The sequence below is a fragment of the Harpia harpyja genome, chromosome 8, assembly GCF_026419915.1.
Source record: "Harpia harpyja isolate bHarHar1 chromosome 8, bHarHar1 primary haplotype, whole genome shotgun sequence".
NCBI classification, from domain to species: Eukaryota; Metazoa; Chordata; class Aves; order Accipitriformes; family Accipitridae; genus Harpia; species Harpia harpyja.
Window position 1 is genome coordinate 7,892,509 of NC_068947.1, and position 25,840 is coordinate 7,918,348.

The 25,840-nt window shown below is 35.8% G+C and overlaps 1 protein-coding gene across 1 annotated transcript in view; it reads right to left on the reverse strand.

Annotated features, from left to right (window-relative positions):
- CFAP47 (cilia and flagella associated protein 47) overlaps window positions 1-25,840 on the reverse strand; it is a 364,054-nt gene that overhangs the window by 296,941 nt on the left and 41,273 nt on the right. Inside the window, 5 exon segments of the mRNA XM_052795043.1 lie at window positions 8,438-8,647; window positions 10,148-10,340; window positions 18,153-18,312; window positions 19,545-19,645; window positions 22,808-22,976. Of these exon segments, the coding sequence (XP_052651003.1) occupies window positions 8,438-8,647; window positions 10,148-10,340; window positions 18,153-18,312; window positions 19,545-19,645; window positions 22,808-22,976 (833 nt within the window).

Genomic DNA, 25,840 nt, shown 5'->3' on the forward strand with positions numbered 1-25,840 from the left:
TGATGGGAGGGACTACAGAAGATGGAGCCAAACTCTTCTCAGTGATGCTCAGTGAGAGCACAAAAGGCAATGGGTACAAATTGAAATACAGGAAATTCTATCTAGTCATAAGGAGAAAAAAAAAAAAAAAATTACCACAACAGTGGCTGAGTCTGCCCAGTGAGTGTTGTGGAGTCTCCATCTTTGGAGATATTAAAAACCCAACTGGATAATAGTGTTGATTCTGATTTGAGGAGGGGATTCAAAGAGGCGACTAGATGATCTCTGGAGGCTCTTTCCAACTTCAGCCATTCTGTGATAATAAATGTCTACTCGCTTATTAGCAACCTGTCCACTCATCATCATCATTGAGTATTTTGATATGGTATTTTCCCAAAAGTGGTATTTGAAAGAAAACTTCAAGAACAATGAGTCAGTACCTAAAAACTTGAATTTCAAAAGATGACACTCCATTGTAAGGAAGCATGGTAGAAAAAACAAAGGTGCTAAGAGCTAAGTATTTATCATACACATTTCAAGCACTGAGATACAGGGCACCAAACAGAAAAGCATGCATATTTCCATACACATATGGTGAATAGATTACAAAGACATGTACATTCTGCATGTGCTTAAAATCATCTTGTACCACTGACTTTTATTTATAACACCATTCATGAAGTGAGGTTACAAAGCTAGAAGTCTTGTGCAACATATTTATTCTGTATTTGCAGCAGAGCTTAAATAAATAATATAAAAGTCTGTGTTATTCTATTAGAATGAAAGGTACCTGTAATGCTAGCAAATGTGAAGTTAGTAAATGTGTTAAATAATTCAGTGTATTCAGTTTTATAATGCTTAATAAAGCAAGTAAAAAATTTGTTATCTACATGAACCATCATTGCCACTGCTATTTCAGTGTTTATTCTCTAATGCATATTTCCAAAGAACACAGAACAGGAGAATGGCCATTAGATACATTGTGTTTACCAACGTTTGAAACCTGCTGATCACCAAAAACTAAAGCTCCAACTGTGATGACAAAAAAATACCATCCAACACTCTATATAAAAACTGTTCGTTCACTTCTCTTAAATTAACTCAATTTTTTTTCATTTGTTTGTGTTTATGTTTGTGGAAAGACAAAAGAACCTGAATCAAAATATATTTATCTTTTTTATTTTGCTCTATAGCATTTCAGACATTTTTCTAAGTAGAAACAAGTGATTTGTTTTGTATCAGTATACCCCAAATGCTCTAGAAATACAGGCATAATTATAAAACCCTTCTTCAACAGTATTCATTAACAGATGCAGAGTATCACTAACAATTTGTAAAGAGAAAGAATCCAAAGCCATTAGGATCTAACTGACAAATTTCTGTAGCAACATTGCTTGGGTAAATTAAAAAAAAATTTAATTTAAGGGAAGCTCACACTGCTAGTTTAGGAAACAAAACAAACTGCTTGCAGAATTGATTAGTGCCAAAAGGAAACTTGACATGAGAGTAAGGCATTTTACAGATCTTTAAGAACAAGGAATAACCTAGACAGAGGGAACAAGAAGTTGTAATTTAAAAATAAATAAATAAAGACCTGCCCTCCTCCCTCCTCACAAAAATCCTTGAACAGATCCAGAGATGCCAGAACTGGAAGGGAGAGGAAAAGATGACCCATGCAAGCTCTGCCATTTCTATTCACAAATGAGCAGTTCCCCAACACTGAGGAGCTCTTATCCTTTGTAGCAGGAGCTCAGGCTTCCACAGCAACCAAAATAATACAATAATGAATACTGACAGACACATGGTTTCACACAATATACAAGACTTATACCATCAAAATGGTAGAAAGCCACAAGCACAGAAAGGAACAAGAGTGATTAATGGGTTTGGACCATCCTGGTTTTCAAAAGCACTCCCAACTACCTGAAGTAAAATGCCAAGATGTTATTAGGTCAGATGAATGCAGCAAAGAAGCATGCAAATATCAAGATCTCCGATGTTTTCTACCTCCCTGGTCTCTCCGAATTTAAATGGTATTGAAAGAAATTGACAGGTCTTATTCTCTAAGGTGTGCCAGCAGAATACATGCATTTGATATTTGCCAGCAATGACCATTAAAGAGTTGCACTGTTTAGGCATGCTTCCCAACAGCAAAAGGGAACGTACTGTTTCCCTCCATGAGACACTGAGATCTCGTGGACTATCAAAACAACTGGAAGCAATTCATAACTGGGTACCTTCTAGTGATTGTGTCAGTTGCATCATGTTGTTATTAGAGGCTAAGATGCCTGACATCCTCTCTTCCTGAAGTTGCAGCCATGAACAACGTGAATAACATCAGAAATTGCATGAGTTTCTCCAGCTTCCCAGTGGGAGAGGGAAAGAAAATGGAGAACTGTAGAACATGGGAGGCAAGGACCTCAGCACATTTGTGTCATCAATGATCACAACAATTTATCTACCCACCACATGGGGCGGGGGGGGGAGGAGGATATATTTTGCTGCCCAGAGCATCATTTTCTTTGATGGTATGACACAACTTATACCTGTTGTTTACTACTTCTTTTTTTAGAAAAAGTTAAATGTCATTTCAATCAGGATGGCAGAAGACTTTCTTTCCTACTAAATTATTTATCTAATCGGCCAATTAAAAGATATAATAACAATTAGAGGACAAATATATAAGTATGCCATGTTTGCAGAGGCTTTTTTTGGTTTAGTTCAAGTTGAAGGAAGTAAGTGTCATAGCTAAATATTTCTTCCCATTTATTAAACACTTGCTCAAGACATTCTTGGATTTTATGTTATCTTTTACTTCTCTATTCCTATCAGCCCTATGCAAGGAAATGTCATTTATCCTGCTTTGGAGTCAAAGGAGCAAGATTAAAAATAACATTAGAAATTAACTGCAAATTCTCATTTAAGGCAGTCATTAAATAAATATTAATGCACTTTCTTATGATCCATTTAATGGAATCTGTGCACACAGTAAATTACTTGCATAAATGACAACCGTCTATCTCTTCAGTTTTCTTTTACAGCTACCTATAGCATGGTTTTGCTATAAAACATGATTGCCTATCATCTTTCAAATGTTTTCTGTAAAGTAGACAAATTCAACAATATCTATCTTTTACCTAATATTCACTCTGATTTAAAGAAAAAAAACATTATTATTTGGATGGACTTAATATGGACTATGCCAGTCAATCCTACCTAAGTCGTAGACCTGAATTTAGAAAAGCAAAATACTGCAGAGCCTAAGTAAAAAATGACCAAAACACAGTATTTGTCTCATCAATACTTATGTTTTGAAATATGCCCAGAACTATTTTTGCTTAGAAATTAAGGCTCTTCTTCTAAGTAGTTAAATACAGGATGTGATATTTTACTAACATATGAAAATAACTTTTTAACTTGCTTATTTTAATTCCACCCCAGAACACAGAATATGAGTTGAAGTTCAAAATTTTAGTTCAAATCATTTAAAAATACATATTATTACTTTGAAAATGGAAATATAAGGGGAGAATACTTGACAAATTAATACATCTTCAGCAACTGATACTGTGAGATTTCACAGCCTATTAAACAAACCAGGAACCTATTCAAGACCAGTTAGCTTTTATAGGTGTTATAAAAGGTTATAGGTTTCATTGTTTTATTATTAAAGATCTAGAAGACCTGAAATCTTGTCTTCCTAAAAGACTCAAATTAACAAAGCAGTTTAAATTCATTAGTTACGCAGTTTGAAACAAACTGCTCAAATGCTTAGATAATTAGTTGAATCAGGTTTGAAGTTTGAACGCATTGCACAGGTCTCCCATGGGGGGTGCTGGGAAGAATGAGGGTAGATATGCAGAGAACAAGAAATTGCAGCTACAGATTACTATAGAGTGGAATATCAAAGCACATAGTAATACTAACAGTAGTAACGACACCCAAGTCTGGATAAATTATCATAGACTTTATTAGAATAATAACAATATGCTCAGGATTAGAGAATCGGGCACTTACTTTTCCAATCGAAGGAAAGAATTCTTTCTGGTTATGATACAAATAATTTCTTCCAAAAGCCAATATGAATAATATTACTACACTGACTAATAGCACACAGAGAATCCATTTGTTTTGGATGGTGTGCTATTTCATCCAGTTGTGTTCAGGTTTTATATCATCTGCTCCTACAGCCCACGCACACATGCAACTGCCTGACAGGAAATCACGTATATTTGCAAACCAATGTTATTAGTTCTGTCCTATAACAAATACCTATTTACTATGTTTTAAAATAGAGCAGCAATTTCAAGATGATATGACACTCCTGAGCATGAATTTTTTCACCTTCGTGAGCAGGGGTGCCTTTTAAGGTTACTTTGATGACTTTTATTTGGCATCTTTTTTTCAAAAACACATTGAGTTTGCCTTTAAATTGAGGATGGTATCCTTTATTTCATTTTAACGGCAAATATAGAAAAACGTTTATTACACAGCAGAAAGGATTATTTCTCTATAACAAGGTTTGAGAAGCTGCTAGTGCACCATATAAAAACAGTTATTAAAACTAAATATTGTGCCTGCTCAGCTGCTATATTTCAGACCCCATCATAAGCTTAAATTATCCTTTTCTCATAATTACTGCAAGCCTTAGCACACATTTATGAATCACATCCCACACAATGATTAAATCTTAGAATTAAATAAAATTAATAAGAAATAGATTCTTGGCTGACAATCTATACAGAAAAATATAAAATACTAATGCAATGCAAGCTGCAGTAACTGAAAGATCCATAACCCTTTCATCAAAATAATATAAAATTTAGTTTTATGCTTAGGAAAAAGCAGATTCTAAGCTGTAGGGTGGAGATATTTAACCCTCAGAATAGTTGCTTTACTGAAAATAGTAACTGCAGGAATGACTTTTAATCACAGCAGTACCTATCTTTCCTTCTCATGCATACACTCATTTATCTCACCAAAGGGAGAGATGAACAAAAGGGACAAATGCCGAAAACAGTTATTTTTGCACAGAACATTTAATAACAGATTTGATCTCCATTTACTAGGGGCAGGGGAGACCTTCTGCATTGCTTTTCACCATAAAAGTTACTTAAAATACAGCCCACTACTTTAAGATGAAAATAAGATGTATGAATTTCATGTTTGCGTGAGTCTTCATCACTAAACAGTGTTTTAAACAGATGAATTTTGGTATGAACACTGCATATAAATTGCTGTCAAACTCTAGGTGTTCTGTCCTAAAGGAATTTAGGTCTAACAGGAATTAGACCACATAAATTCCTAAGTATTTTTCCGATGCTTATATTCCCAAATAATTTCAGTACTTTTGAAAACTTCAAATGCTTTCTGACATAGTGCACAGGATTGCATCTGAGGAAATATATAAACAAATAAATACCAATGTAAAGCATATCTGTCACTTATCCCTTCTCTCTGATGGTGCCCGCTTCTGCTGATGATGCTGCCCAGAAAGTCCCTCTAAGGCAGTGCAGAAAACACTGAAGAGCCCAGCACAGAGGGAGGGAGAAGACACCAACAGTTTTCCATACTTTGCTACCCAGTGCTGAGTCTCATATATCAGAAGTATATGAGAAAAGATAGTATCCCATATACTTTTCATACAGGAAGTATGGTCTAAAGCTGAAACGTATCCCTAGCGTACTTTATGAATTCCTAGCATTACACATACAAAAAAAGAAAACCACATCTATGTATGTGTGTATATACATATATTTTAGAATCTGTAAAGAATAAATTGCACTAATATAGACGACCAACATTCATCCGCGCAGTCTTGTGTCACCTGGCTCTTAAAATGGTTCTTTTTTATCTTATGCCCCTGTCGTGGTTTAACCCCAGCCAGCAACTAAGCACCATGCAGCCGCTCACTCACTCCCCCCCCCACCCAGTGGGATGGGGGAGAAAATCGGAAAAAGAAGAAAACTCGTGGGTTGAGATAAGAACGGTTTAATAGAACAGAAGAGAAGAAACTAATAATGATAATGATAACACTAATAAAATGACAACAGTAATAATAAAAGGATTGGAATGTACAAATGATGCGCAGTGCAACTGCTCACCACCCAAAAGAACAAAAGAACCCAAAGAACACCTTCACTGAGATCAGGAGTTGGCCTCCTTTTTATTCATGCACCATTTCCCTATAGAGCTGCTCTGCCCCTTGCAATTTAAAAAAAAAAAATTGACAGAAGCATTAATACATTAACCACTTAATAGTTCCCAATTCCTGTCTCGGAACACACATATGCAGCTTTCTTCTCAGTAGCCAAAAAAAAAAAAAAAAAAAAAAAAAGAAAAACCCACAAAAAATCCAAAACTAACACAAAAAAAAAAACAAGTAAACAAACAAACAAACCCACACACAAAAAAACCCAAACCAAAACAAAAGAAAAGCAAACCAACCCACACTCTTCCACCTGAAGGATTCTATATTGATCTTTGGTATGGACAGTAGCCTCCAGTTTCCTAATAAGCTAACTAACAATATTGCAGATATTGCAGAAGAACTAGAGATCAGAAAATGCCTCAGCTCAGAGGATACAAGCTCATAATAGGCTGTCCTGCTCTAAAAAGCTTAAAAACAGAGAACATAAAACCAGAGAAGGAAAAATTAAGGATTAAGATATAACAATAGAAGATGAGTTAAAAGTGACATTTAAAAAAATAATTAAAAACACGAAAGAAAGGGGGGACACACTCACACAAAAGAAAAAGGTAGTAGTAGAGTGCAGGGGGAAAAAGGACAGATGACATGGAGAGCAAAAGACTGAAGAATGACATATGCTGAGAGAAGGAGGGAGGGATGTTCCTTTAAAATAAAACTGGTACATGTTCTTTGCCAGTTCTTAGCAAAATGAAATTCTGACTTCCAGTGTAATTCCCCCTTGAGAAGTCTCCCTACCTTTACTCTGAAGCTCAAAGGTTCAAGGAATTAATAAACCACATGTATAATAAATATATCAATAATAATAAATAGTCAAAAAATTAAAAAATAAATAATAAATCACATGAATAAACCATATTATCAAAAATTTTTAAAAAAACAAACAAAAACCCCAAAAAACCACAACCACGAGTACTCTTGCACAGTTCCACACTGTACAGATAGTCTTTAAAATAACTAGAATCTCTTACTTAGAGGCAGTACCTGCTAAGTTACTCAAAGATGTCTCTTCTTGAATTCTCAGGTACAAGAGGAACACCTGAAGCTTTTGAGAGGACTTAAAATGGAGTAATCCTTTGCAAGATCACTCCACTGCAACTTTGTAAAGATTTGCAGATAGGTGACAAGAACCACTAGCTCTTCCAGATGCCAGAAAAGACACTCTAAACAAATCACAAACACTTCCTTGTTTTAAAAAAAAATGAAAGATAGGAGAAAGGCTCAGTGGAATAAAATTTCACAGAGTTTGACTCAACCCAAAATCAGACCACCTTGAAATACAGCATGGAATGGACTATAAAATTTTAATAGGGTATTTTTCAAAAAGCAAAATATTTTGTGGTAGAAAACATTGAGATTTGCTGGATGAAGACCATGTCTCTTCCAAAGCAATCTGAGAAGACTGAAGCAGACAGAATTACCAGCTGTCGTGGTTTAACTCCAGCCAGCAACTAAGCTGCTCACTCACTACCCCCCCACCCAGTGGGATGGGGGAGAAGAATCAGAAGGAAAAAGGTAAAACTCGAGGGCTGAGATAAGAACAGTTTAATAGAACAGAAAGGAAGAAAGTAATAATTATAATAACAACAATAAGAAAATGACAATAATAATAAAGGATTGGAATATACAAAACAAGTGATGCACAATGCAGTTGCTCACCACTCACTGACCGATGCCTAGTTAGTTCCCAAGCAGCAATCCCCCTCATGCCAACTCCCCCTAGTTTATATACTGGGCATGATGTCACATGGTATGGAATACTCCTTTGGCCAGTTTGGGTCAGCTGCCCTGGCTGTGTCCCCTCCCAACTTCTTGCACCCCTCCAGCCTTCTTGCTGGCTGGGCATGAGAAGCTGAAAAATCCTTGACTTAGCATAAACACTACTTAGCAACAACTGAAAACATCTGTGTGTTACCAACATTATTCTAATACTAAATCCAAGACACAGCACTATACCAGCTACTAGAAAGAAAATTACCTATACCCCAGCCAAAACCAGGACACCAGCAGATGTGAATGTGATACAAGACCTTAAGTTGACCACTTAGATGAATCTTACCTTAGAGACCAAAGCTGAATTTTGTGGGTTTTAATTCAGTTGAAAAAAGAAATACATTTCTATGTTTCATTTTCATTTTTTACAGAATGATTCTTGTATGTCTTTTCCCAACCATTATGAGTTCTTTGTCTTATATCCAACTTTGGCAGTTTCGACCCTGTCCCCAAATGAATTTGAACTGCACACATTACCTGTTTTCTTCTTCATCAATGAAGAACATGTTCCCTAAAAATGACATTGGCCTAGATGATCTGAAGCTGATATGACAAATTAGTTCCTCATTTGTGCCATCTGATGAAAGAACAATATTTTGTCCTTCTGGGAACTGTACAGAAAGAGGGTAAATCCTGTCACCGTCATCAAGTTCAAGCTCTGGAAGTTCAACTTGAATTCGTGATTGCCTGTGTTAAAAATAAATAGTAAAGGTGTTTGTGCTCACAGAATGACAGTAATAAAGTTGATTCACAGATTCACACATTTACGAAACTGCTTTTCACAGTTAAATATAGAAGAATAACTTCATTTTTGAAGTATAAATCAAGTGAAACTAACTGAAGAATTAAAATCCCTTTAGCATTTAGATGTTAGTTTGTTTTCTACATATGTATCTGAAAGTTTTATACTGACCCACAATAGTTCAACATCCAAATGAAAAGTAATTTCTACTAACTGTGCTACAAAGGGCGTAAATATTACTTCCTTACTTTAGGTTTCCTAAACTTAAAGCTTTCATTAATATTGATTTAACTGCATTATTGCACAACAAGTTAAAGCAAGTTTTAGAATAGAAATATTAAGGGGAAATTTGTGAAGATACCTAAGACGCTTTGCCCAGTTATGTAATTTTAAGTTCCAGTTCTGAAATAAGAATGGCAGTCACTCCAGGCCCATATGGAATCCTTTCAGTTCCAACCACTGAGTTACTGACAATAGACAAATCACTTGATAAATTGTTACAACTCAAATGAGATAAGACAATAATAATTTGAAGATAAAATTAATTTCATTAATTTTAAAGAGTTTTGCTCCAGTTTTTCTGGTATTGAAATGATACCTACATAAGCATAACAAACTAATATTACTGCTCTTTATTAGTTACAAACAGAAAAGTTGTATCTTAGAGACCAGAAAAGCATATTTTGACACACATGTAGACAAGAGTGCGTGGAAAGATTAAAATATTAAGATTTCTGTCAAATTGGAATGGGTGTGGTGCTGGGTTATGCTATATAATATGATTAGAAAAAGGCTCTCATAAATTCAAATAACAGGATAAAGTGGGTGAGCCACAGAAAAATAATATAATAAATAATCCATATATTTTTCAAGTGACCAGATTAAAACATTTTTGCTGTCCTCTTTGGTACTGAAATCTTGCTTAGGAAGGGAAAAAAAAACACAACCACAAAACAAACCAACCAAACAACAAAAACAAACACAAACCCACCAATTGTCCAAACAGCAGCTAGATTTCAAAACAGTGTTTTGTAACGTGTAGAGTAGAGAAAATAAAACTACAGAAAGATTTTATCTGATCACAATGCAAGAAAAAAGAAATAAGGCTCTTCATCTTAGTATCTGCCTAAAGTTAACAAAAAATCCTGGTAGGACTCTCTTCTTAATTTTTGTGCTATTCAAAGTACTTTTAAAAACATCTGTCAGAGTGAATATATCAGAAGATGGTCACTTCATGAAGCAAGAATGTTCTGAGGACAGAACATGGGCTTGTTGAGTGTACAGCAACATTAATTACACAAATTTTCTCTTAAATACGCAGACTCTTTGCTGAGCAGAAGATTAATACTAACCTTCATAAACAAAAATTAATTCACTTTTTCAGAAGAGAACAAAACCAAGAATTATTCAGGATTTCCATAAAAAAATTATTTTGAGATTTATACCTTAAATAATCTTGTGGAATGATATTGATGGCTGTTTCAGTTTTCACATCCAGAGGAACTGGCATCAGCATTAAGAAGGGGGGATCAAAATTTATTTTTGGTGACTTCATGGTGCCAGACAATGTTATTTTGTAAAGTGATGGATTATCATTTAGACACACTGACATTTCAGATGCGTATGTCCCAGGACAAGCTGTTAACATGGTTAAAAAAAAAAAAAAACACACACACACACACAGAAAAACACACAAACAAACACCACAAAATTATATTACCATAAATACATGCAACTAAAGGAGTTTTTCAGGTTTTGGTTTTTTTCTTTTAAAAAGTCATCAGTATTGCTTTCTTACTCAAAATGTAGCTTAACATACAGTAAGGGTTGTATAAGAATTACTTATGAAGAAAGCTTAGAACACTTGCCTGTAGCAAACCAGAAATTCATATTTTTTTAATTTGCTGGAAATTTTTCAGAGTTCTTCATTTATTGTATTAATATTCCTTTATATACAACATCAATGTAACGTTTCTCAGAATTTTAAGAATCGCAGTCATATTATAAATTACACTAATTAACACAGAGAATGCCAATTTTATAAAGGAATAAATACGAAAAGCATCTGACTGCCAAGACAAGAAAAAGTTGGTGCCTTTTAAGATAGTAATCACTACTACATTTTAACAGATGACTCTAAAACCTATACTGTCGCCAAGTCAGCCTCACACAAGCCAGTAGGACAGGTTCTACCCTCCACTGACAGCATCTCCCATTTCCTTGTTTTCTGCCCTTTCTCATGCCATCTTGCTAACTGCTGCAAGGAATTTTTCTCTAGGATGGAAAAGCACATTTTCTTTCACTGATACAGGGAGCGAGGCTCTTCCTTCCAAACCCATTACACTGTCAAAATGGTGTTCCAAAACATGCAGTACAGTCATTCCTACCTGCTGAAGAGCTAGCAAAATAAAAAATGTTAAGGCCAACTGACGAACACCTCTTGTATTTAGAAACAAATCTGCATGATGTGTTGTAAGACAACCCAAAAAGTTTAATCTTTTCATTTTCAAGAACACCTTTCCCTTTGATTCCCCTATGTCATCAGATTACTAAGTATGGAAACATCCTCACCTAATATTTAAGAAGGAAAGAGATAGCAAAACAATTTTGTATTTTATGTGTCTCTATGAGCACATTATGTGTCACTGCAAACAAAATACACGACAAGCTCTTCTGAGACTAGCTCAGATAATTATTTTCACAGCCTGAGAAATAGCTGCAATTGTTTACATACACAAAGAAGAAAACCTAGTATCTTCAAAATATTTTGTCTTATTCCTTCCTCATAAGAGCCAATTTCTTCATGAAGATGATAACAGAGGAGCTTCATGGAAACCTGTTAGCTCACCAGAACATGGCCTGCGGATCCCTTCATTTCAGACCAGAAAACATGAAACTGGCAAAGTAAAAAAACAGGTGAAATAGGAACTTGCTGCAGTGTTTGCAACGCCTGGCTAAATCCCTGTTAAATGGAAATCAACTTTAGGAGACAATACTGCTGAGAAGGCTAAGAAGCTTGTGCTTCTAGGTTTTGATACAGCAAGAGCACACCTTTTTCTGGCACTTAGCTCTTTTATGAGGGAAAGGTGAGAGAGCATCAGAAAAGGTCATGGAGGTGGATGAAGAGCCAAACAGGATATTTTTTACATGCTTGTAAGAAAAGATGTTCTATACAAGTTACTCCCATATACAAGCTAGACAGTCTACTGTCCTACAGCTGTACTCTAACTAAACCGTATTTCTGGTATCCTATCTTCATACATATGTATGACATATGGTAAATGAAAGTGAAAGACCATAACCAATAAATGCCATAGGGATGGAACACCGCAAAGAAAGAAAACTAGAGGAGCATATGTCAGTACCAAAGTGTGATGGGTTAACCCTGGCTGGATGCCAGGTGCCCACCAGAGCTGTTCTATCACTCCCCCTCCTTCTCAACTGGACAGGGGAGAGAAAAAATATAACAAAGAGCTTATGGGTCGAGATAAGGATAGGAGAGATCACTCACCAATTACCGTCACGGGCAAAACAGACTCAGTTTGGGGAAAAATTAACTTGATTTATTACAAATCAACCGGAGTAGGGTAATGAGAAATAAAACCAAATCTCAGAACACCTTCCCTCCACCCCTCCCTTCTTCCCGGGCACAACTTCACTCCCGGATTCTCTACCACCCCCCCCCAGCAGCACAGGGGGACGGGGATGGGATTTACGGTCAGTTCATCACACGTTATTTTCTGCCGCTTCATCCCCCTCAGGGGGAGGACTCATCACACTCTTCCCCTGCTCCAGCGTGGGGTCCTACCCACGGGAGACAGTCCTCCATGAACTTCTCCAACGTGGGTCCTTCCCACGGGCTGCAGTTCTTCACGAACTGCTCCAGCATGGGTCCTTTCCACAGTGTGCAGTCCTTCAGGCACAGACTGCTCCAGCGTGAGCCCCCCACGGGGTCACAAGTCCTGCCAGAAAACCTGCTCCGTGGGCTCCTCTCTCCACGGATCCGCAGGTCCTGCCAGGAACCTGCTCCAGCGCGGGGTTCCCACGGGGTCACAGCCTCCTTCGGGAACCCACCTGCTCCGGCGTGGGGTCCTCCACGGGCTGCAGGTGGATATCTGCTCCACCGTGGACCTCCATGGACTGCAGGGGGACAGCCTGCCTCACCATGGTCTTCACCACGGGCTGCAGGGGAATCTCTGCTCCGGCGCCTGGAGCATCTCCTCCCCCTCCTTCTTCACTGACCTTGGTGTCCGCAGGGTTGTTTCTCTTACATGTTCTCACTCCTCTCTCCGGCTGCCGAATACCGCCGTCCCAACTTTTTTTCCCTCTTAAAAATGTTATCACAGAGGCGTTACCACTATCGCTGATTAGCTCGGCCTTGGCCAGCGGCGGGTCTGTCTTAGAGCCGGCTGGTATGGGCTCTGTCGAACACAGGGGAAGCTTCCAGCAGCTTCTTACAGAAGCCACCCCTGTAACCCCACCCGCTACCAAAACCTTGCCACACAAAACCAATACAATTTTGAAAATGCAATTTTCACTAACTCACAGTTTAAAATATTTGTATTAACCACAGTTCCAAAGTTAAACCTTCAAAAGTTAGGAAAGAGTAGTGTTAAGCTTTCCTCATACAAACTTTTCATCCATACTGTACATAACAATTCTAACAAATCCATTAACTACGTGATCACATCTGTTTGCCATAGAATCTGTGACTCACTCAGAAGGCAGAACAGACAGTGCTTATTCTGCATCGCTGATCATTCTGTGTGTGGCTCCACACAGTTACTAACAACAAAATTCTGCATAATATGTAAGCCAATAATTTATTGCTCTTGTCAGAAACACCAGTGCAATACTGTCCTCATTTTAAACAGACACAAAGACAAAAAAAGTGATTTTGTTAAGTTCTGTTCATCTGTTTGTAATTCCTAGGACCAATGTTTTCAGGATACTTCATGTTAAATAAATTACTTTGAAATTAATGACAATTATGTCCTGAACTAACAGCTGAAGTCATGAATTTATTCTATTAATCACACCTTTCATGACTACTGTCAAAGCTTGTGCTGCTGTTACCATTCTGATATACCACCATTAATTTCTATAGGGCAAACAACAAGCAGTCCAGCAGATGTGAAAATTTTCCTTAGGGAGATTTGAAGGTATTTACAAATCTGCCAATCTAAATTTGCCAAGGGCTAACAAAATCTGTACAATTATATGGGAAATTTCCCCATTGTCTTTTCTAGATATATTTATTAGGGGAAATAAGCATTCATTGCCTTACCTGAGAAAAAACCCTGAATAAAGGAACACAACTCCTCGAAGTGCATATGTGCATATATTCATTAGCTGCTTCATTTTCAGTCTAATTCACGCTAGAAAGCCCATCCAGTTCAGAGTGCCTAACTCCCTGGGATGCTATCCTGGGACTATACTTTATGCAGATTCCTTGTTAATAGAAACATAAACAGATTATATTTCTACCAAAAGTCAGTTATACACATATGCAAGTTCTCCATCCGATACTGCTCACACACTTCTGGAGGAGAAATATTTCAACTCCCCACACCTTCCACCCTACCTGTTTCAGTTGCAATTTAAGCCAGCAGCAAAAGCTAGTTTAAACAGACACCTCTTTAAGGGCGTCCATATTCCTTGTTCCTCTCTAGCAGCACAAATCTAATTTTTTAATTTATTTTTCCCCCAGAAATCTTAACTGTATAATAGCATGGGTTTTGATCTTTTGAGAGTGTGTGGGAAGAAAGTAAAATCACCATCTGCTCTTCTCACCCTCTTAACTTTGTATTAGATTGTTATTCAGTTCCTACACTTGTCTCCCAAATAAGCACTTTTAGTTTAGTTGCCTTTGACTTTCCGGTAATTCATGCCTTATTGCATATATACACCTTCAGCATAAATGGGTGCCAGTGAAGAATTTGCATACACTGAAATACAGACTTCAAAGAAGAAAAGTCATAGGTAGTTAAAACTTAAAGGTAAGCCCTACAAAAAAAATGAAGAAAAAAGTCAAAAGTAAACTAACCATATCTCCACAGAAACTGTTAAAAGGCATAGTTATTTAATATCTTACTACTGCAGAAAAAAACTTAGAAGATGGAGGTCATCATGGTCATCTGTGCCCATGACATGATTATCGCATCTTCCAGCGGCACTGAACTCCTGGTAACTCACAGGTGTATTTGTGAGTATTTTTCCACACGGGATCCCAGAGCACAGATTTATTGTAACTTGTTATGTTGCAGATAAGTTTTTTCATATTACAATAAGATACAGTGAAATTTTTCATATACTGTTAATGCATTATACTATAGTACAGCAGAAGAGGATCATATTAATATAACTTCAGTTCTTGAGAATCTCTATTAAATTTGGTATGCTTTTTTAAACAGGTAGCATCATACTACCACACATTATATAAACTCTTGCATTTAATTTAACACCGTAGCTTACTATAGCATTTTGCACTGTCATTATTATAAATGTTGTGGCATATTTAAACAAATTAATGCACACTCAAAGTTCATTTTAAGGTTTGTTCACCCCCACATACTACAACTGTACAGTACAAACCTATGAAGGTGATTAGCACACCATGCTCATTAACTAGGTCTCCTGTGTGGGTTTTGATGTATCTAATGTTCTCTTACAAGGAAGAGTAGTTATATTCAGTGAAGGAGAAAATGAGACTCTGTGCTCATCTGGGCCCTAAAAATCACCAGATATCTGGAAATACAGATTTATTCTTTCTATCTACCATGTCTAATATTGCCCTGAGCCATTTTCTTTTCCAAGCTATATACATTAACCTAATCAATCCAAAATGCAGCTATTCTATCTCCTTTTAGAAGAATATGTTTCTCAAATTCAAAGCAGACAAAAAAGTTTATATGTGTTCTTCACAAGTGATCATTTTAGTGTGATCCACAATTATTCTAATCATAGGCACACTCTGCAAAAATATCTATTAGAATACCTTCTCAAAGTTACAACACTTATTTTGTAGGCTTTACTATCTGAAATACTGCAGAAAAAAAAATATGATACCTTATTGAAAGCAAAGCAGAAATTTATGAAAGGAGAAAAAAAAATGTTTAAAAGAAATAGAGTTACAGTAAACTACATGTGTATTTTTTAATTGCATCTCAAGGAAAAACAGAAGGTTATAAGCGTTTGTTTTTCACTTTCCAACCTTCTAGGCTTCCACTTCTCTTCCCTCTACATTCTTCCTCCAAAGACCTGGGGTCATAATATGTTTCTGTTCCTCTACTTCCTTAACCTATTTTTCCTCTGAGTTGCATCTCAACAGTTTCTCAAAATACAGAAGTCTACCCAAAGCCTTTCTTTTGTCTAGACACACTCTCCAGACATGCTTTGAGTAGATCCTTACATCCTTCATGAGTAAACTGAGATTCCAAGTCCATATTTCTAACACTTTGTAAAACTGAACATCTGAGAAGAGAACTTCCAGATTTTTCTCCTACGATATCTCTCTGCGTTTTGTCCAATCTTGTCATTCTGCTCCCAGTGTTTAACTCCTCCTGATTTTTATATTCTAACATTTTCTCACACCCTGGGACAATATTTTCATCCATTTTACCTAGTATCCTTGGATTTTTTATTTCATATTGTTCCCAAAACAAATTCTTTAACAAAAATTTTCATCTATGTTTATTTTATTTTGATAACCTACGTAAGTTATCACTAAAAACTGATTGAGGAACAGCATAGACGAGACAAAGATGAGATCACATCATTTTGTTCCAAAAACAAGGATTGCACAAAGTACAACATAGAACCTACCTAGTAAAAAATTTTTCTTACATTGAACACATTTTTATGGCTGTTTCATAAATTTGTGGTTCAGAGCCAAAAACCAGGGGGGTTGCAATTTCTTTGGAGGAATGTAGAAGAAGTGGAGACAAAGTGATGCATCAAAGCCAGAAACATGCTCTATTTTTGCTCAACCTTCCAATAGTAAATGGCATTTAACTTTCTCCTAGCAGTTTAGTTTGTAATAATATATAATTTAATGGAGTAATTTAAATATGTATTTCTAAAAGGATGCCTCATGGACAGCTCAGAAGTGTAAAAACTACAACTATAGATACTGATTGGGTCAGAAACTTTCCAGGTATTATATCCACAAAGAAATACTACTTCAGAAGAGTCAGAATTTGCTACTCGAAACAAAAATTAAAAGAACTTAAAACAAATGACCTTCTAAATAATTCTGCAAAAATCATTATATATTAATTACTTTTCCACTTCATGAAGCAAAATCACAAGTTGATGTGATTTTTCTTCAACCATAAGTTGAAGACAAAAGCTACCAACAAGGCATAAAACCATGGAAAAATGTTTTGTAGTATAGCAAGCAACTCTGAGCAACATGTGCAATTAAATACTGCTCTTGCATATTCACAAGTTTGCAGAGCAACATTTAATACAGTCTTCTCAATTTATCATACAGAATCATGGCAAGACTCTTACACCTATATTTTTTATTTATTTATAATTATATTAAATAGTTCCCAGTACTTAAGTGAGGTTATAGATTTCAATCCTATCATAAAGAATAGCAGCAACATCTTTCTTTAGGACAGGGATGCTCACTTGCTGACTTGGGATCAGATACGACTGAAAAAACAACTTCTCTTCCCCTTGAGAATGCCGGGGCCCCAAAAGTAGGCCACTTAAAACTGTCAAAATGACCGAGTTCTGTAGGCATCAGCTGCATAAGCTGGCGGGCTTTATCAACTCAAATACAGTGTTACATTACTCTCTACCCTAAAGACTTGACTGGGAATAAGGTAGAATCCCAATATTCATGTTCTGCCATTCCTCTTCTGGTATATGTGGTTGATTAGCATCTTCCTGCATGCTCCCAAGTTTTGTTAGAAATCTATTTTATGTTTTTTACTTAGGGTCTGGTTGCCTGAGCAGGTTACTCAGAAAATACCATAGCTAAGTGATTTTGTATCTCATTGAAGCAGGAAATTTCCATTGTTATCTAGATTACAGCTATTTAGGAAAACAGTTCATACACATTCCAAGTACTCTTGGAAAGCTTTAGTATCTGTCAGTCAACCTAAATGCACATGAAGGAGCAGTACTGAAAATGATTCAGCTATCCCAGCCTTTGATGCTTCATATGTGCAAAACTTGATGCTTTATATGTGCAAACCAGACTTTTCAAATAGTGCTATCAAGTAATTCCATGCTTTCTGTTAGGTCTGCAGTTGTCTTATTTTCTCAGAACCACAACACACCTTTCTTCTGGCATTTCAGCTCGCTATTTAATCACGTTAACTGGAAGTTAATCAAAACAAGTACTAGTTACAATTCATCATAAAAAGTCATTTATCGAATCTATGAAAATGGTATATTGGCCAAACTATCTGTAGAAGAATTCAGAAAATTACTTACAAGGGCAGAACAATACAGCAATACGGACTTTTTGTCCTGGATCAAGAAATCCAGTCTGCAGACTAAATTTAAAAATACCATCTTCTTTATTTTTGCCTGCATCATCACAATTCAATTTCCATGTCAACTGCTGCCTGGAGACATTCTTCAGGTCAAGCTTCTGTAAATATTTGCAGAGAAAGGACATGATGGAAAAGGGAAAGCAGCAAACACCTTGATACTTTTCATATTGCTCTATCCTAAGCATTCTTTTTGCAATCAGATCAGAGTAAAAGCAAGAAAGCACTAGAAAGCAATGAAGAACCCAGTTTATTATATCTGTAAGGTGAGAAGATGAGTATGTCTATCAGCACAGACTAGATGCTTTCCAGTCACTCACTACATTCACAAAGAGCAATACTTTCTTCCCAGAATTTATGCAAGGTAAATAGATCAAAGCATCACAGTGGGAGTGCTTAGCCAAACAGAAATGAGTTCTTCCCAATACAAATGAAGCATAGCAAGCACTAAACACATGGGTCATGACATCTAGACTTACAGGTGGATATGTTGAAAAAGCAAGAGTTCAGAATAGGTTTTCAAAACCCATTCTTTCAATTCAATAAGACGACAGTGGAAACAAAAAAAAATTCCATTCCTTTATCTCAGAGTTGCTCTTTCAACTCCTAACGCATCCATAGTTAGGAAAAGGCCATGACTTTGTATTATCATTGTTTTCTGAAGATACTTGAAAAAGCATTTCAAGTGTTTTCATCACTGCCAAAAATATTTTTTTATAATTTCCAAACAAAGCCTTTGGGACTTAGAAACAAGAAATTATGTTATGGTATGTTTTGCATTTATACAGCCAAATTCTTTATGCTCCAAAACAGAATGGCTGTGGTCAAATATCTTATTTAGTGCCTCCTTCCCATTAAGCCCTAAATCATGACCACGAATTTTTTGGGACAGTGCCAGTTGGTAGAGATCACTACCATACAAGGTACTGGGACAGCAATTTAACTGTATGGACCACCATGGCACATCGACTGGATTCCTGCACTGTCACTGTCTGGTTTACTAGTATAGGCAGAGGCAGAAAAACTTTGGAAGCAAGCTATTTCTTATACAACTCATGGTCAGTTTCTCATGGTGCCCACACTTTCTCAAATATCAGAGTCAGGACAAGCCCAGTTTTGAGTTTTGGAAACATTTCTAGTAATCAGAAGACAAACATAAAATCAAAAACTGAACAAAATGGCAATGAGAAAACTTATATTTATTTATATTTAAACCAGATATTTGGAATATGACCGAGTTTTTAGTTCCAAATCTGTCTTCTTTTCCCAGTCATTTTTGAGTAATTGAAAGCTATACCCAAGAATATCTATAACAACACTTGTGATTACATACCTGAGAATTCAGACTTTCACCAGCAATGTTGAAATGTATGCCACTTGAATGTTGTGCAAATTTAAGTTCCATTGAGGAGAACTCCAATGGTGATTTAAGTACTGTTGGAAAAAATAATCTAAGATGTTTATACACCATTATTTTGACAAAAATTTCCTCAAAGTCCTTTCATAAAATCATTGTTTCTGCACATGTTTAGCAGAAAAGTTTCTCCCCTTGTTTTAAAGCTGTATTTTCTTTCTGTTGTTCCCATACTATATCTATAGCTACTGTAATTTAACTTTCTGTCTTATTATGACCCTTTAGCCACATTAAAATTATTTAAATTTTGTATCTACCAGACTTACAGCATCTCTTCTTCACATAAAGATGCTATAAACAGAGACCCACATGACCTTTCTACTGCAGTTGAATGCATTTACATTTGTGATGGTAATCATCAGAAAAAACTTGAAAGATTTTATAAAAAACAGCATTTTTCTTAAATTCATATAGCTGGAGAAAAAGAAACTGTCACAAAGGATGAAGTTTAAAGTAAGGATTTCGGAAAACAAAAGTATATGTTCCCACAGCCTCATTTTGCTTCTTGATTAGATTAACCACTGGAAATTAACCTAGCGAGCATACAGTATCCGTTTATTAAAATCTGCAAGTTTGTTTCACACTCAGTGAGGAAATGTGTTGATCAATTCTCTTCCCCCCCTAAAAAGCCCAAAGGATTTCCTAATTACATATCTCACATTATGTAAACAACAATACTATCCGTATTTCTCTAAAGCACAGGCATATAAACTCTATAAACTAATATTGTTTGAAAAGTAGGAACATAATCTGCTGGAATGCTTCCACCAATATGCAACTTTGTCACTCACAAAGTCCTCACCTCTCATAGAAACTGCCTGTACAAGGAAAACACAGCACAACTGAAAGTCTAGGAGGAAAAAGAAAGGAAATCATCCACCCCACAAAAAAAATGTGAGATTGATTTAAAAGAAAAAAAAAAAAAAAAATCAGCACACATGAGGCTACTACATTGAAAATATGTCCTCTTCCTCTATGTCTGGCTGAGGTAGGGCTTGTGGTTTTTCCAGTCGAGTTTTCTGGTGCGGGTTGGGGTTTTTTTTTTTCTCTTTCAGTGCTTTCTTACATAATAATAAGCAGTCTCCAAGGGAAAAGTCTTACAAGTATTTAATTAAGAGACCTGCTTTCCCTCCCAGGTGCTGAAACAGTCTACAGACTTTGTTTTTAAAAAAAAAAATTCAAAAAAAGTTCCATGATGGATTGAAAACATATTGACTACACTGAAGTTAAAAGACTGGGTTGACTGCTCCAAGATTTTCATGATTCTTTTCTCAAGGTGAACAATCCAAGTATAAACACCGGATATAAGCTGTTGATTTAAGTGCCAAATGCACTGTTCTGTGCAGTCTGAATCCCAGTCAACCACAAAAAATGTCACAGGGGAAAAAAAAAAATTATAAAAGTGGAAAACAAATGTGCCATAAAGCACACAGTAGTAAGAATTAGCCATATTTGTCAAATCAAATCTTAGAACTCGCAAGATGCATCTTACCCACGTTTAGTTTTTAAAGTGATAATCTGAAATGATGAATCAATAACAGACATAATTTTTAAGTTGTCAGAATGTAATAAAATTATCAAGTTCTTTGTTAACAGTAAAAGTAATTTGGTTAGTTGCCTGCATCTGTACGATTCTGTGAAATACTGAGTGCTCAAGACATTTATTGAGACTTCTCTCTCTCTTCCCAGCCCATCACAATTCCCAGTAAGACTGTAATTCCAGCACTCAAATTTAAACAGAAGCCACAAATTATTTTTTCAACTATTTCTTAGAATTGAAAGTTTTATATATTCACTTTAATACTATGATTACTTGCTGTAGGCCTATACTGGTACTTTGAAGAAATTCTGTGTGGCAGAAGTACAAATTTGTGATAAAATTTATATAAGATTATCTTTTATTAGCGAGACTTACTGATTGTATTGATTTATTATTCCACAAAGAAAGGGAAATAAACATTTTATTTTTTCTCCAGGTTACATAAATCACTTCTGCACTAGAAATTTGTCACTTTGACTCATGATTTTTTACTTAGACACGTGCCTTCTACTAATCTCATATACATATGAACATTTATCTTTATTCTATGTGTTCTTAAACTAAAAATATTTAGAAATGTTTAATATGAATTTACTTCTACCACAGGATCTAAAGAAGGTCTCTCCGATTTCTTTGGTATCTTAGAAGATCTCAAAAGTAAGACTTAAGTTAAAGCCTTACAGGGGAAAAAAAAAGAAAAGAAACAAAAAAAACAAACAGATAAAACCTAATAAACTGTAGTTGCTTTTACCCCACATTATGCCTTTAATTGGCCAAGCCTCCTTCAGTGCTCCCAGGATGTTTAAACATTACACAAACATCATTCCAGGAAGACACTCAGCACTTAAGTCTCATCACAAATAAACAGTGACTACATATTAAACACTGAGATGAGGAAACCTAGTGGATTCAAGTATTCACAATGTGTAGGTCTACATGACTATAAGGATCAGACAGGAGACTAAAGAGAACCACAGATTATTTCTGAGAAAAGCAGAGAAGAACCATTTAAGAGATCAATTTCTTGCTGCAGGCAAACAGCCCGTAACTTTGGCTATTAACAAATTCTGACAGGCCAAAAGAGTGTAGTTCTGCACATAAAAGCAAACAGAAGCAAATGAACTGAATTACCACCATTTCTCTCAGATGGGATCAGGGCCAGACAGAGCAGACAGAGGCATTTTAAAGGAGTTTTAAATATACCTAGAGCTCTTAGCTTTGACAGGGTAAGACTAAAAAAAAAAAAAAAAAAAAAAAACAAGGAATACAAATGACATGCTACTTTTCTACACTTTTCAGATTAACTGCTGTAAATACTGGGGTCTGCATGATATGGTCTAGAAAAACTAGTGAATGAGTAGAAGCAAAAGTGAGTTTTGGTAAACTAATTTTTATATATGGCAAAGGGCTATATAAGAAAAAACATATTTTCCCACCATGTCATAATTATGTATAGAAAGTTCAGCTTTACACATATTTAAATAAAAATCAAAATTTGAAAATTTTGCAAGTTTCCAAGAAATTTACAAATTATACAATTATCAATCAAATTTCAGTTAAGTAGTAATTCTCTGCAATACATGCAAAAACATCACTACAAATATAAGTATCCACCATTTGCTTAAGTCCCTAGTTTACCTACCAACTGCTTTAACTCTACAGAATGGAAGAGCCACAGTCACGGCCTGTGGCCGAGGAGCAACAATGTGCTTTACAGATCCAGCTGAAGTTGCAGATACAGGGCTTCGCTGTGTCAATGCGAAGTCAGCCTGAGGAGTATTAACAGGAAGAGTGAAGTCATATGCTGCCACCTAAAGGACAAAAATATCATTGTGGTCACTGTTCCAGAAATTGTAGGTACTTCTTGAACCATCTGAGTGGTATTACTATTTCAGAAGAACTACTGAAATTAACTTAGGACCTGATCATTATATTAATAGGATAGTAGTTTATTAGCACCCAGTATCAGCCCTTACCCAGCATAAACAAAATGGGCTCTGAGATCAAGGTGGAGCATGAGTTAAAATCGAGAAAGCTCAGGAAAGAAAAAAATAATTCTTAAAACCTTTGTCATTGAACACCACTGAATTCCAGGAGTCCAAATTCCAGTGATTTTGATCCTAGCTTTATCTCTGCAACCACATCCCCAAATAAGTGGGATTTAAAATTTAAAAGATAGCACTTTTATACAAAATCCTCTTTTTTTGAGAGACTGCGCACTTGAGAGGGCAAATTTATTTCACAATGCACTCTGAAGGAGGCATTTTTTGCCTCTCACTCTGTCTTTCCAAGGACCACCACACTGGAGCAGTATGTTCTCCAGACAAAAAAGGTATGAATAACCCTAACAAAGGGAACAGAAGAAAAAACAAAACGTCTACACGGAAACCACTCTTAGAGTCCTTCAAATAATGTTTTCACCTTGAAGGCCACTGAATTCTCCAGAAAGGACGGTGGCCTATACAATCTGCATGCTGCTCAACATTTGCAGTAAAACCAGCTATATAAAGAAGTTACGAATCATTTAAAAGCTTTCAAAAACTACAGAAAATAGTGCATCATGCTTCACTTTCACATATGTGGTAGTGAGCAGAATATATAAATGACAGGAAAGAAATGTAAAAAAAAAAAAAAAAAAAAATTGTCCTAAGCCAGGACATGAGGCATATATCCATCTGCAAGAGAATCAACACAGAGCTTAGATAATGAGAAGCAAGTATGCAGCACTAACAGCGTTTGGAGCTCCAGCAGGGTTTGTAACAAACAATTACGAACTCCTGGTGAGCAAGATGTGTGCTGAGCCTTGTGGAACATTTTGCGTATTTGTGCTTAGCAAGAGGAAAGCACGGGATGAAGGGAAGTTTTGCTAGTGAGATCACCACAGTTCCTTAATTTATATTGATACTTCAAGTCTGATAACTACTAGATTTGATAACACAGAATTGGTTTTTCAAAATTAACATGGCGAATGCCATTTAAGATTGTTTTAATAACTAATGCTCGAGGTGTGTCAAACAAAGACTGAGTAAAAATCTCCTAATTTGATTTACATATCCTTCTATTTTTAGTATCTCAAGTCACTTCATCAAGTTAGATCTTCAAAATATGCTCTTGTGGCATAAAAACTCATAATTAAAAATTAGACTGAAAAAGATCTTTTCTTCATAGTGTGAGAAGTTCCTTTCAGTTCAAAGTATGTGTGAAGCACATGATTTCATGTCACTAACAGTAGCTCCTCACACTTTTAGAGGAACAACTATCTTTTCTTACAGTAGAAAGTAATAAGCATTGCATTTCAAGGCTGTGAAATCTGTCAAAAAAAATCTTTTAGAACTTTCTCCTAAAACATAAGAGATGTTTGATAGAATAGAGCTGAATATATGGTTATTTGGTAACCCTGAGAGCTGTTAAAATAGATAGGTAAGAGAGAACTGTAAAATGAACCAATACCCGAAGAGAGTGAGAAAAAAAAATTTACAGAACTCTATAGATCAAGCATCTTGTACAACAGTCACAACACAGACACAATCCAAAGATTCTGTCATGCTCCTTCGGCTGTACAAGAAGTTTGCTATATTTGGTATAGTGTACCCAGAACACAGCTTCAGAGGTGTAATATGCAAAATTCTGCATAAATAACCAACTTCTCCCAAGCATTATGGGTCACTGTAAGGAGAACAGAGAGAAGATGACTGAGAAGATGTTCTGAGATTGCTCCCAGCCTTGGCAGCTCCCTATAGCCAACAGGTACTTCCTTACATGGGTAACTGTAACACTTGAAACACCATTGCCAAGAATTACAGTAAAAAAGTGAGCTAGAAAAAACCCTTTCCATCCCTAGCATGTATGACAGATATAACAATATAATGACAGTAAGTTTTTAAAGTTTGGTAAGATTGAAATGCTTAGTCTATAATAGATATCATTACATCATTGGCTATGCAAAAGAGTACAGTCTAGCACTGCAATTGTTCTTCACCAATGCTGTTACACTTAGTATGTTTAGGTCAGACAACAAAAGGTAGAATCCCTTCATCCCTCTCCCAAAGCAGCTATTCAAAATTTGGTGTTCATCCCCGCTATCAGGAAAATTTGGTTTAGTCTTACTATGCATGAAGGGTTTTATTTGCTAAGAACTGGCAAATAAAACCAAATATGTGCAACACACTCAATTCACTACGTGTAGGACAGGATGCTCACTGAAAACCTACATTTGCTTTGAAGTAAAATGGTGCAAATTCAGAGCCAACATAATTCATAGAAATGTATTTATATGAGAACAAATCATAGACCTTTTGTTTCCTTCACACATATCTTTGCCTCATTAACTGGACGTTAACTAACCTGTACTACAAATGAAAAATTCTTTAAAAATTCTATATACATAGAAATCATATTGTAATTCATAAATATACACACATACATACACACACATATTACTGAAACAGAATTAAAACTTAATTTCATTTTTTTAGGACTTCACTTTGCAAGTAAATAATTGTTTTTCTTTTTATGCATATTTTAAGAAAAAGAATTTATGATGCATTTTTAATCTTTAAAACTCCATAATGAAAAAATTCTCTCTTGTAAGTTTATATACTCCAAAAAATTACTGACAATATTAAAAAAACAAAAATCCTTATACTATTACTGGACTTGCAGTTGCTTTTTAAAT